General features: G+C 34.3%; 1 protein-coding gene across 1 annotated transcript; it reads left to right on the top strand.

The window, feature by feature from the left end:
* The first annotated feature begins 921 nt into the window (after positions 1 to 921).
* On the top strand, positions 922 to 4,797 carry LOC126727471 (transcription factor MYB1-like). The gene is made up of 3 exons (XM_050433146.1): positions 922 to 1,104; positions 1,205 to 1,334; positions 3,989 to 4,797. The coding sequence occupies exons 1-3, from the start codon at positions 975 to 977 to the stop codon at positions 4,584 to 4,586; spliced, it is 858 nt and encodes a 285-aa protein (XP_050289103.1). The 5' UTR covers positions 922 to 974; the 3' UTR covers positions 4,587 to 4,797.
* Positions 4,798 to 14,503: the final 9,706 nt, after the last annotated feature.

Genomic DNA, 14,503 nt, shown 5'->3' with positions numbered 1-14,503 from the left:
GGAGCCAAGACAAGGTTTGGGAACAAAAGTTTAAAAGTTAAAGCTTGATAAAAGAAAAAGAAGAAAGAAGTAGCAGCACTAGCAGATAACGAGGAAGACGATTTGTAGTTAACGAAGAAACAGCAGTAGTGGTTGACCAAGAAGACACAGTAAACGCCGACCAAGAAGAAACAACCATGGTCGATGAACAAGAAACAACAGTGACAGATGAAACACGCTATTTTTTTAAAAATTTTGGGGGGCCAAGGCCCCGGCCCTTCGGTCCTTATGTGGCTCGGCCACTGACATATGCAGAAATATCCAGGCATGTTTTACATGGGTACAATAATTTAAATGAAGTGTCCGTATTTTCTAATTAGTAATCATAAATGATCAATATGTATAGGGTGTGTTTGGATAGAACTTATTTTGCTGAAACTGAAAACTGAAAACACTGTAGCAAAATAATTTTTAAATGTGTGAATAGTACTGTGGGACCCATTTTTAATGAAAAAATTGATAAAAAATGAAATTTGTGGGTCCATGAACAGTGCACGGACCCACTGATGGACAGAAAAGTCAAAAAATCAGGGCCAAACAGTACTAAACAGTACTCTACTGTTGCGCTTGTCTCCTGAAAGTCTGAAACGCGTGTAGAAAAGAAAAAAAAAAAAAAAAAAACGCAAAACGCAAAAGTAAACGTGGATCCAAACTTACACATAGTCTATTCATTTAAAAATAAATAAATAAATATAGCCTCAAAAGTCGCTGGTGTTCTTTTTTTCTTTCTTTTATAGAGAATATTAGGCAAATTTTGAATTTGCTGCTAAACGCTGAAAACATGCTACACCCATGAATATAATAATATTAATAATAATTTCAGATGTGCCATGCTTTATGTCGCACATTTATATAAGAAGGTTTGGAACTCCTTGTAGAGTAGTGGAAGCAAAAGCCTAAAAGAGAGAAAAAAAAAGTGTTGTGAGAGGGCAGAAATGGAAAGGAGGCCATGCAGTGCGAAAGGTGTAATCAGAGGAGCATGGTCTGCATGGGAAGATGACATCCTAAAAAACTACATTAAAATCCATGGCGAAGGGAAATGGACAGACCTGCCTCAAAGAGCTGGTTCTAACTTCTAACAATATATGTTGCACTATATATTCTCTCTTCTCTCAAAGTGGTTCTCTTTTGTTGATTATTCATCCTGACACTTCTTATTTTGTAGGGCTGAGGAGATGTGGGAAGAGTTGCCGGCTTCGTTGGTTGAATTATTTAAGGCCAGATATTAAGAGAGGCAACTTTGCTGAGGACGAAGAAGATCTCATTATCAAACTACATAAGCTTCTTGGTAACAGGTACGGGAAATCTACTTCTTCTCCTCCGGAGCCAGTTCAATATAGATGCTATTTGGAGTGGGGTCTGCGTTTTCAGATTATTTTTTTCTCTTCGCGTGAACAGTAATATCACATAAATTCATGATAAAAGGAACAAAAATCACTGTTCATACACTGTTTATCACTCAATGGTGGAGTCAATGGGGGCCGAGGGAGGACACTTGCCCCCTCTGACTCCACCCAAAAAAAGGTCATGGTAACATCTTGCAGAAGTGAGCAAAAACTCTATTAAGGGTCTGTTTGGATAGAATTTATTTTGCTGAAACTGAAAACTTAAAACTGAAAACACTGTAGCAAAATAATTTTTAAATGGGTGAATAGTGCTGTGGGACCCATTTTTAATGAAAAAGTTGATAAAAAGTGGAGTTTGTGGGACCCGTAAACAGTGTACAAGTGCACTGTTCACAGAGGACCGGGTCAACAATTGCTGCTGGGGAGAATAAAAAAAAAAAAACGCAGAAAACGTGAAACGTAGACGCGCAACGCTCTATGGGTCCGTTTGGATACAGCTTATTGTTGCTGAAACTGAAAACTGAAAACACTGTAGCAAAATAATTTTTAAATGTGTAAATAGTACCGTGGGACCTATTTTTAATATTTTTTAATGTGTGAACAGTGTCAGCACAGTACATAAACAGTGCATTTACTGTTCATAATAGTGAAATTTGTCCCCCCAAAGTCAACAAAAGCGGGCCAAAAAAAAAAAAAAAAAAAAAAAAAAAAAGAAAAAAAAGAAAACGCGAACTCACCAAAACGTGGACGCAGACGCCGAGCGCAAACGCTCACTATATACAAACACACACTAAATGTTTAACCTGTTTGCCCCCTCTGATATAAAGAAAAAAACAAAATGCAGTCCCCAAAGTAGCTCTGTTACCGAAAAAGAAAAGCTAAAAAGGTTACACAGCAATTGAAGGATTGACGCCACTGTTAAAACATGCTACATCATTTTGGTTTTAAAAAGAAACTTTTATCAAGTCCCAGATTTAAGCATGTCACTACCATTCTTGGAACGTTTATCCCAACTTTCTTTTCTTTTTTATTTCATAAATTTTCAATTGATGGTAGGTCTTATATTTTAATATTTTATACAAATAATTATTAAAAAAAAAAAAAACTAACTAACTAATGCCCTTAATTGTACTATAGTTTCAGACCCTAAACCTCCATTATCTTCTCTCTCCTCCATCTCTTAGACATTTCAATTTTAAACTCTAGGTCTAGGTTTCTACTACAAACCCAAATTTAAATACTTTGAAGAATAGAGAACAAAAAATTTGAATTGTAGATATTATTTAAAAGCAATCAAAGCAATAGACATGTTTACAACATTAGATATCTAAATTTTAAGGAATCAAATTAGATATCTAAATTTTATGTAATTAGATTAATCTCTCACTTTAATTGTCTTAACTATAAATTGGTTATTTTTGTTTCGATATGAAATATATATTTGTACTTAATTGAAAATATGGATAATCCTGAGTATAATAATGAGTCCAAATCAAGTTCTAAACGAATTCTTATACAATTGTTTTTGTTTTTTCCTTTTTAAAAATAGTCTTTAAATCTTGCCCCCTCTGAATTGAAATCCTAACTCCGCCACTATTATCACTGTTCACGAACTAAAAAATATTAAAAATGGGTCCCACGGTACTATTCACATATTTAAAAATTATTTTGCTACAGTATTTTCAGTTTTCAGTTTTCAGTTTTTAGTTTCAGCAATAATAAGTTCAATCCAAACAGACCCATAATTTGAGATTTGAGGTGATACATTTAAATAATGGTTTTTATATTTAAATATAGATTAAGTAAATTATTCATAAATATATATATATATATATATTAAATAATTTTATTTAATATTAGAAGTATAATTTTTTCCACAACTTTATGTGATGATAAGTTGACTACATTGTTCAAAAAGTTATACGCCTAACAGTGATCTTCATATATAATATTGTATAAAGATATTTTTTTTTATTAACTTCTTCTGAGTAAACCAAAATATATTTTAGATTAAAAAGAAAACTAAATACATTATTATTATTATTATTATTATTATTATTATTATTATTATTATTATTATTATTATTATCATCATCATCATCATCATCATCATCATTCTCTGATTTTAATGTGATAAATAACACCTTTTTAATTATAATAATTTTATGATGAAATGTTAAAAGCACCTTATACATTGCTATTAATTGCAAATTTGATAATATATAGTGATAAGTATAACAAGTATTAAATAAAAGATCAAAATAAGTAACCGTGAATTAAATTTTGAGAAAAAATTTATAAAATCCACAATTGTGCAAATCATAAACAAGTGAAAGAAACTCATTTTGCATGCTGAGGGTTTTTTATTTTTATTTTTTAAATTCGATAGTTACAAAGGAGGATGAAATATTTTAACTCTGAATATTTTCATTAAAAATATCATGAAGTGTCAATCAATTGAACTAGAGGAAATTCGTATAGATTATATGGTCTTTTTTTCCTTTGGGTCTGGGGAAAATTCCCCTCCCTCCTCCCAAATGTCACACTATAAAGTGATAAATTAATGTGCTTACAAACTAGACGTTGTGTAACGACTGTTGCAGTTGGTCACTCATTGCTCGGAGATTACCTGGACGAACTGACAATGAGATAAAGAATTACTGGAACACCATTTTAAGCAAGAGGGTGCAAGGTGACAAGATTCATGAACAAAGTAGTAGAATATTAAAATCCATTGGAAGGATAAGAAAGTTGACACCAGACTCCAATCCAGGAATAAAACCAGTTGCTCACCCTGTGATTCGACCAAAAGCAGTGCGGTGCACAAAGGTTATCCTCCCATGGCAACCGGATAGTAATCAAATGTTCAATGAAAATATAGTTCCTTATGGAAATAGTGAAAACCTATTTCCTTCAGTTCAGTCGGAGAATAACATCTCTGACTTTTTGAAAGATTTGGATATAAATTACCTTTTGAGATCAGATGTGCAAAATTCAGATGGCCACCAAACCAATGAAATCAACATACGTAACATTGAGTTGGATTTGCAAGTTTCTGGATGCGATGCCAAGTTTAAAGATTTAATGGATGAAGGGAAGCTTGAGAATTGGAGGGCTACTAATCCTTTTCAGCCAAATCAAGCTATGGATCTTAACACATTGACTTCTTTTCTGGATTCAGAAGATGCATGGATTAGCTGAAAGTAAACAAGATGCATAACTAAGCCCATTATCTTCATGAATAATTGGTGCCCATTGTTGTTAGCATTTTCTTATGTTGTGGGTTAGTATTGTCATCTATGTGTATCTATTAAATCATGAATAGTTGGAGTGTATTTTGCTTGGCATCTGTTGAACCCAATTATGGATAATGCTCACCACATGTTAATATTAGACATTTTTTAGTTGCAAATGTATTGGTTTGACCCATTAAAACCCAATACATTAAAACTCTCATATACCAAATATATATATACACACTCACATATATGCACTACATATTGTGTTAGTGGTACCCAAATATGTGTTTGTGATTGCAAATGAAGAGGTGTAAGTGCCCGTTTGGTTCAGCGTTTGAAGCCCAAAACGCGCGTTTTCAAAAAAGCCAGCCCAAAAATAGTGTTTGGTAAGTAATAAACGCAACTTTTTAGAAAAAGTTGCGTTTTAGATTTGTGAAGAAACGCGTGTTTGAGTTTATGGAGCTCTGGAGGTCCATAAACAAAAAGCTCATGCGCGTTTTCAAATTGATCCGTTGGGCTCTTCCAAAAATAACCAAATTACCCTTGATAAATCATCAGCTCTCATCTCATCTCTCTGCTCTCCCAACAAATTTCCATATCCAAACACAAAAAAATCTATAACAAATTCCCAAATCCAAACACAAAAAAATCTATAACAAATTCCCAAATCAGCTAAGGAAAAAAAAAAAATCAATCCCTTGCAAATTAGGATTCCTCAAAATGCAAAAAAAAAAAAAAAAAAAAAAAAAAAAAATCAGAATATAGCATAGAGAATTACAGGACAAAATCGAAGTCGAAGCGTCAAAAACACCGAGCTCTGGGTTCGATCAAATCGGCGAACACCACCCAATCAAACCCGGATGACTCTGACTCCGACCCCATTTTCGATCTCCAAGCCCTTCCCTCTCAGCCACGAAGAAGGAGAATGTTTTGGTGTTTGGAGAAATGGCAGGGAAGGAATAAAGAAAGGAGGAAAGAAGGATTAAAAAAGGAAGAAAGAAAAAAAAAAAAAAAAGAGACGAAGAAGATGTTCTGGTGTTTTGGAGAAATGGCAAGGAAAGAATAAAGAAAGGAGGAAAGAAGGATTGAAAAAAAAAAAAAAAAAAAAAAAAAAGGAAGAAGGAGGACTCTCTGGGACGTTCTGGAACTTGGAGAAAAGATATAGAAAAAGAAAGGAAAGAAGGAAATAAAGGAAAAGAGTGGGTACGTGTGTGGACTGGAAAAAAAGAGGGAAAAAAAAAGAAAAAAAAGAAGAAAATGCGGTAAGTGAGTGGAGGAGAAAAAAAATGAAAAAGAAGGAAATATTATCACAATATTTTCACAATAAATATTAAGTAGTAGGTTATTATTAGCTAACACTTGTGAGAAAAAATAATTTTTTTAGAAAGAGAAAAAAATAATTTTAATAGTACGTTCAAATTAAAATTAGTATCAATTTTTATCACAATATTTTTACAATACTTTCACAATAAATCTTAAGTAGTAGGTTATTATTAGCTAATATTGGTAAGAAAAAAATAATTTTTTTAGAAAGAGAAAAATTGATTTAAGTATGATGAAGTAATTGATTTAGGTATGAAACAATCTCACATAAAAAAAAAAAAAAAAAAAAAAAAAGTATGAAATAAATTCCCTTAGATATACATTGTCCTTTTTGGTCATTTACCCCTCAAAAAGCCACTTTTATAAGTGCTAACCAAACACTCAGCTTTTTCATTATGCACTTTTTAACAATTTTTACCAAACACTCAGCTTTTTGAAACTCCACTTTTTCATTATGCACTTTTACAAAACTCCACTTTTTCATTATGCACTTTTTCAAAAAGCTGAACCAAACTCACCCTAATTCACCTTCCTCACACAAACACAACCATTCTTGACATTGTAGGAACTTGTGGCTTCTTCCTCTCATTCTCATGGCGAGTTTCTCATCAGTTGTGTTTTGTCTACCTACTATTTTTAAAAATAAATATATACTGGTGATATTTGAGAGTTTGGTAAATTGTTTTTAGTTTTCACCCCCTTTTGTTCTTTGGATGTTTTAATTCCTTTGCTTTTTTGGTATGTGGATCTTGGTTGAAAATTTTCAACAATTGCTTCATGTGTTGTCATGTATGAGTAGTGGATTGTATGTATATATTGTACTGATTGAATAAACATATAGACACTGGTGGCTCCACATGAAGCTCAAGGTGGTCATTGGACCACCCTCACCTAGCAAAAAAATTAATTATTATATATAAATTTTAAAAATTTAATGATTTTATTATCCTTAAGAAATATTTGTGACCACCCTAAAAATTTTTAGGTTCAACGTAATTAATTTTTGGACAAAATTTGGCAACAAACTTAATTGTAGACTAAGACTACAACTCTACTCAATATATATATTTGGATGTGAATTGTGACAAATCACCATTGGATTACATTTTCTTCTTATATCCTCCATATTTGCAAATTTTCAAAAAAAAATAAAAAAATCAATAGCTATTTCATCAATCAAATATTTAAATTTTGAGTTTTTGTAGTCTAAAATTACATAAAAATCTAAGTTCATGAATTAAATAGTAAATAACATCCGATTAACATAAAATTTGGCATGTATTTTAAGAACATAAAGAACATGCAATTCAATAGTTAGATTTTCAAAATATGTAGCTATGTTAATTTGTTTAGTGATAGTTGTAGTCTTAGGCTACAACTAAGTTTATAGCCAAACTTTGTCTTTAAATTTTGGCTCCCTTAACAATATATTAAGTCCTTACAAAAAAAAAAAAAAAAAAAAAAAAATCCCAATAAATTTTTAATCTAACTAAACTTTTGAAAGAGTTGTAACTTATAACATTGATAATGAAACTATCATGAAAAAATTTAAAAATAAAAAAATTTGTAAAAGAAAATTATAAGACTTTATGTATTTGTGTGTGTGTTTTGGTCAATATATGAAGTTATTTTTTTATTAAATTTTGGTCAATAATATCTACCCGGAAAAATATTTTTGGAGCCACCATTGGATATAGAGCGACACTCTTTGGCTATAGAGTGACAGGCCTACTAACACTAACACACCCCATTACATGTCAACAACTTCGTAAGCCACCCATCGATACTTTTTTTTGATAATCGCCGCCCATCAATACAGACATTAGAAACACCGCCAGTACTACTTCTAGGGGTTCTTTTGCTTTTTATTTCTATTTGTTGACTTAAGTTAGGTTAGGTTACAATTTTTTCTTTTTTTAATCAAGCAAATTTTTTTTTTTTTTTTATTCATTTTTTTTATAAAGCTAAATTTTCATTGAAACACAAAATTCGCCAATGCTCCTATTGTTTCGTTAGTTCGTAGTATGCCAGCCATGAGGTTTTGCCTTTTATGGTTTGTGTCATGTACAAACGGTACCGAAGAAAGAGGCGAGGAACACAAAAATATTCATAATTTCTTGTCACAATGGTAACGTGAGAGACTGTGATTGAAGAAAAAATTGTGGGGTAATGTGTAAGTGATAGTTAACCACTCACAATCTATCACGTCAGAGTTGTGACAAAACAATTATGGAATAATTTATACTCCTAGAACTAATCAAGTACCGAAGATAAGATAACATACATCTTCAAATAGCCATGTGCCCCGCAGGCAGCCCTGCTCTAATTCAAAATAATAATTTATGGAAAAAAGTTTTAAAAATATTAATGGATACATCAATTGATAAAAGCCAATTTTTATTTTGCAGATGAGGGTGTTTTTAATTTATGAGGTTCATGTTGCAAATTTAAGGGTTTTTTAAGCTTAGAAATTCTACTATAACTCAATCTAAGTATATATATATGAGAAGCTCATTCTTAAAGACTTGAACCACGGTCATTGTCTCATTCCTTCCACTCCACAAAAACTTATACTTGTGAAGTGACTATTGCATCAATAGTTCATAATTGTATTATTTGTGTCACTCTAATAGTGTTTCGTTTTATAATCACTAACTATAGAATGTCATGTATCTAGATTTTTCTATTTTAAACTTTGATTACTTTATAGAAAAGAAAAAGTGATGTATGATGGATTGTGATTGGTAGGGTATAGAGCAAAATACTAACAATTACAAGGACTTTTTTTCACGTTACTCCATAGGGTTCTTTGCACTTTGTTTCTTTTAAAAATTAAAACCTTATTATTATTAATAAATAAATAAATAAACGTTTTGATAATATTCCTTATAGCAATAGTAAAACGAATGATGTTACAGAATTTACTCTCATTTTGTGAGTGTTTCTCAAAAAAAAAAAAAAAAAACTATTATTTTGTGAGTGTAATTATGAGGTTTATATAATTTTTTCATCATAAATTATTATAAATTAATATATTTGGTGGTCAATAGTCATGTGGTGGTATGAAATATGAATCAACAATCACATGACCCTTCCTGTGGAATTTGCTGCAACAAACCCGAATCTATTCACTATTGGCCACTTAATTGCTTTGGGAATTTCCTCTTGCGAGGAATATCTGGGCTCTGTTTAGAGGAAAGCTCCAAAAATGCCGAAACGATGTCTAAGAGTTTTTCCCTGCTATTCAAACAGATTCTCGTCACTTGAGTGATGGGCAGTGACTTCTTGGGCGATTTGAAATGCTTAGAACAAATTCTATCTTGAGAAAACTCAGGCCCAGCCAAAGAGAATCCTGGATGGTGCTGTTGGCTTCCTTGAAGAGTACCATAGACGACCCTTGTTAGTCTTTCTCCATGCTTATATTTTTTCTTCCTCTGGTCTGAACTGTTTATTTTTTCTGTTTGCTCCCCCTTCACCTATTTTAAAGTGTTAGTATATAGCTTAGTCTAGCCTAGCCCATCGGGCTTAGCCCAATATATTGTACTTGTAGTATACTCATATTTCTTGTACGTCACACATACTTAGCCTATATAAGAGTCTCTATTGTGCAGTGTTATTTATACAGAATATATATCAATATACAGACTATTCAATCTTTCTCTCTCACTTTATATTCTTAACATGGTATTAGAACAATTGCTCCGACTTTCTAGTACCTATGGTCATCCTTGGCGTTCTTCCACTGCCCTTGCCTTCATCCAGTAACCATTGTCAGATGTGAGTTACTGTCGTCAAGCCACAGCCATTACAACCCTCAGATCTAGTCTTTTCTCTTATCAAATCGTTGAACCACGACTACGAATTGATAGATCAGACTATACCGAGCAAAACCCAGTTTGAAAAATCCCGAAACGGCTTCTCACACACCCACACGTGCCGCCAAAATTTCTCTGCAAGTCGATCATGCGCCTCATGCACCTCCATGCTCCACCAAAACTTCCCTCGCGCTGGAATTGAGTCGCCGCACGCCAAACCAATCTACGTAATGCCACGTCAGCCCTAGGGTTACATCATCACTATGTGTCAACATTTCGCATCATCAATGACGACATCTTGCCACGTCATCAGCCTACGTCAGTGTCCCACATCAGCACTCATCCGTTGACTGTTGATTCTAAACATTGACCGTTGACTAGGCGTTGACTTTTTACCAAAAAGTCAAAAAATTTCAATAGGTCCTATCTTACTCAGTTTTTTGCGTAAATTTCGATTTTGGACTCTATTTCTTCGTTTGAGGTCTCTAAATCCCTCTTTTTTGTCATTTTATAATTCTTTTCACAATTTGATGAGATGATAAATTGAGTAAATTGTTAAAAAAGTTATATGCCTAAAAGTGATCATCATATATAATATTATATAAAGTTTTTATTAACTTTTGAGTAAACCAAACTACATTCTAGATTTAAGAAGAAAATGAAATATTATTATTATTATTATTATTATTCGATAATTTTAATATAATAAACACCCTTTTTAATAAAATAATTTTATGATAGAATGATAAACACCACCTGACACATTGTTATTTGTTAGGACATATGTGAATCATGTTTAGAACATATATCATTTAGAATTGGCTAATCCTTTGACAAAATGCACTTTACTTGTATTTGAGTAGATCTAAGATGTGTTTAATACTTCAAAGAACAAGAATTCAAGTCCAAGTATTGAAGCCATGCAAATTTGCCCAAGAATCAAGTGAAGAAGTGCTATATTTTAAAGCTCGATAGATGTATCTATCGAGATTTAAAATGTGAAGCTCGACAATTGTAGCGATTCGTAGGGGCTTATAGTTTAATTGGTTGAAACGTACCGCTCATAACGGTTATATTGTAGGTTCGAGCCCTGGGACTCAAAAGATGGAAAAAGAGGAGAGGTCACTCTTTCTTTTCCAGTCTCAGGAATTTGCTAAACTAAAGATTCTCGTAAGTCGACTATGTGCCTTTAAGGTTCTCCCCCGACTTGGTGCCGACTGCCGACGCTGTACCCACCTAGAGATTGGAGTTGCCTAGCCGCTCCTCGTTCTCTGACTTTGACCACTAGAGTGGTCTCAAATTAATTAATACATTAAACAACAGTTTCATTGTTAGTTTCTCTAGGAACATATGTTAAATTAGGGTGAGGTTTACTATTCTAGTCTACAGGCCACTTAGCTAAACGAAATCCTGAGTATCGACTGTCGTGTGAGTCTCGACCACGCTACGCCCTGACCTGAGTCCCCACGTCCGCTCTTCTCTGCCCACAACCCAAGAAGTTGGCGGCTGGTATACTACCATAATGAAATTACCTTTTCTTTTTTTATTCAGATAGGATTTATGTTGGCTTCGTCGGGAGGCTCGCGTAGTTTGTTAGAGTACAAACCTGATGTCAATGATATAGGAGTAGTTGATCGCATCGAGTAAAGAAAAGGATGGAATTCGAGAAACAGAGTTGCCTTCCACATGTGCACTGAAACCAGAGTCTGCTACTCGCCTTAGGCAAAACCTGGAGTCTTTTGCCTGAGGCCAAGAAAAGCGAGCTCAAGATCAGGAGCCAAAGTGGACCGAGAAGAAAGAAGAAAGGCTTCATCTGCCAAGCAGCAGCTTCTTACGGGATGACTAAGTGCGCTGAAACCAACCTGCGGTTGGATAGCGACTTCCTGGCGACCCATCTGGTTAGTTCAGCTATCACTACTGGAAGCCCCTGCGGTTGTTCGGCTACGTACTCCCCATCCGCGTATCTCACACTCCAAGTAGTCAGTAGTCTCAAAGAGTAATGAAGTTGGATTAAGAAGGCCGAAAGCCAGGCAGTAAAGCTCACGTTGTTGACACCTCTTGTCCGTTAGTGAGTGATTTCTCGTATGTGTAAAAAAGACGGGGTAGACCGTCTCATCTCCACCAGGATAGCCGCTTTGTGGGAAGCTTTAAGGAGTTGTAAACCCTCAAGATCCCAATTTCACAATCACCGTATAGTGATCACAGAAAGTTCGAGAGCCTCTAGGAGAACAAATGAATTGTATAAGCCCCTATACTCTTCCTTAAGGATGTCCCCCTTCAAGAGCTAGTCTAATCACTAAAGGGGGGTAGCCTGTCGTATTGGACTTATGATATACTTTCCTTTTTTGAGTAGCTAATTCATACCTGTATCATAGACGGCAATCCGTTCTCTTCCCTTTAGCAGTCTAAGGTAAGCGGTAGCATTCCCCTAGGCAGGCCCCACGTGGGAGAAGGAAGGCTCGACCATAATGGGATTTTCCTGTCCTTTGAAAGTTTATGGAGCTATCATCTTTCCTAAGCTGCGTTAACAGCCAGGAAATAGATTTATGTTTCTTTTGAAGTGGATCATTCGGAGCAAAGTTTGGCGCATGCTTGCCGATGACCTCCCCCACAAACTGGTGTTGTTTAATAGATGTCGAGTGTTGCTTTTCCCTAGGTGAGCTGGGTTAGGAAGGGGTTTGACTGGCTTTCCCCCACTCTTCATCAAAGAAGCCAGATTTGCCTGACTTTCCTCTCGGTTGATCCTTTCAGATCTGACTCACCGCTCTCAACAATTCAGTACTTTCAGAATTCGAAGGACGAAACCTTCAGAAAGATCAGGATGTCAGGCCATAACATGCTAAAGAGATATAGATATTTATTTCATTTAAATGCGAGTGCCGCAGATCGAAGGTTGGTACACTCAAAAAAAAGTGTATTAAGTTCAAAATTCTCACATGATCCTAGACCAATAATGTGTTGAAAGTTTTCATTAGAGGAAAACTTCAAATATGTATTAGGGACAATGGTATAAGTTAAAAATCCACACATCTTCATGGATAAATAAATTTGGTTAACTAGATATAGGACATAGGTTTTTTGACCAAACATAAATATATGACATAGAAAGACTGCTCCCTTAACCGAAGTAGGAAAAACAGAAAAAGATTAAAAGTGTTATGTACTTGTGAGTGCATGTGGAAACATCTCAGTATCTCCCCAGAATTGAATGCACCCATTATTTTAATGTAGTATAATCACTTTTAATTAGTAGGTAAGGATTTCATTAACAAAGAGCTACAAAGGGAAGTAAATCAAGTACACAGGAATTATATATGAAGTACATTTCCAATACAAAAGCCATACTCATGACACAAATACCTATTCATCACAAAAACTATTGAGCATTTAAAACCTGGAAAGGAATCCATTCATTGGGGTGCTTAGTAAACAATGGTGTCCCACACATCATATGAATGCAAGATCTGGTCTCATGCTCCAGTAACAATCTTCCATAGAAAAAGTCAAAAAAGGGGGGGGGGGGGGGGGGACAGCACCAAAGAAATGAGAAGGCTAGATGTGTTAATAGAAATCTACCAGTAATATACAATTATTAAACAACCCTTTTTAAAAACTGCCTTCTCCACCTTTTTCTTTAACTGAATAGTGCTTCAATGACATTATCCTTAAAGAAAATTCTGCTAATGATGAATCTGCCCTCCAACAAAAAAAGGATCCTGCCAAGAATTCACTGACAACACCAAATCTAGAGTGCAACAAAGGCCCGTAGTTATAGTTACAGTAAGCAGCATTGCAACACTCAATGGAACAAAATTATCACGGTTCATTTGAGAAAGGTGCAAAATCCAATTGATGAATCCAGATTGTGCATTTGGCTGAATACCTATACCATAGGGCATGCCAAAAAATATAATAGCTCAGACTCCTACATGAAAATAATAGCAAAGAAATAAAAATGACATGTCCATAAAGAAGAATTAAGGAGCCTAGCTCTACCATTGGGTGAATGATAGCCTGAAAGCCCAAAAGTCCCCAAGAACTAAACTCAACCCGGCACATCAAGGGAAACTCTGAATTTATCCACCCAAGAAAAGCACTGAACTAGAAATTAAATACCCACAACTGAGGACCAAATCAAGCTATCACAATACTCAAATGCAAGTATGTAGAATTGTGACTCAAACGATGCACTTATATAAAATCATGCTCCAAATATGAGGGAGCTCGATGCTTCAAACCCATGCTTCATGACTCACACCTCTTTTTGTCAAGTGAAGCTGATGGACACATGTAATATGCATAATCCTCAACATGAAAGCAAGCAAATAGAAACTAAAAGCCTGTAACTCAGAACATGCAATACATCCTCAGCCACTCAGGGGAACTGATGTGGGAGCTCCTAATTTATTGAAATAGCAACTCACAGCAGAGATCCTAAAGAGATTGCAGCTAAAGTGGATTTACAAATGCTTTTTATCCCTTTTAAGATAGATACTATCACAGTTCAATGCCAGAAAAGCAGTAGATAATGTTAAAAGGGAAGTTGTTGCTAAAACGTTTGCTAATTAGCCAGTGAAGTGTAACTGATGGCGCAAATGCTTGGTTTAGAAACAAATTACTCTGTTGTTTATTATCCTTATTTATTATGAACTGTATTCATATTTAAGTTTAATAAAATAAAAAATACAAAGTTCAATAACCAATTTGAAAAAAGAGATGTGAATATGAAATTTTATAGTAA

Source organism: Quercus robur, chromosome 5 (assembly GCF_932294415.1).
Source record: "Quercus robur chromosome 5, dhQueRobu3.1, whole genome shotgun sequence".
In the NCBI taxonomy this organism is placed as follows: Eukaryota; Viridiplantae; Streptophyta; class Magnoliopsida; order Fagales; family Fagaceae; genus Quercus; species Quercus robur.
The sequence above is the reverse complement of the archived record's forward strand: the minus strand, read 5'-3'. Positions and strand labels throughout refer to the sequence as shown.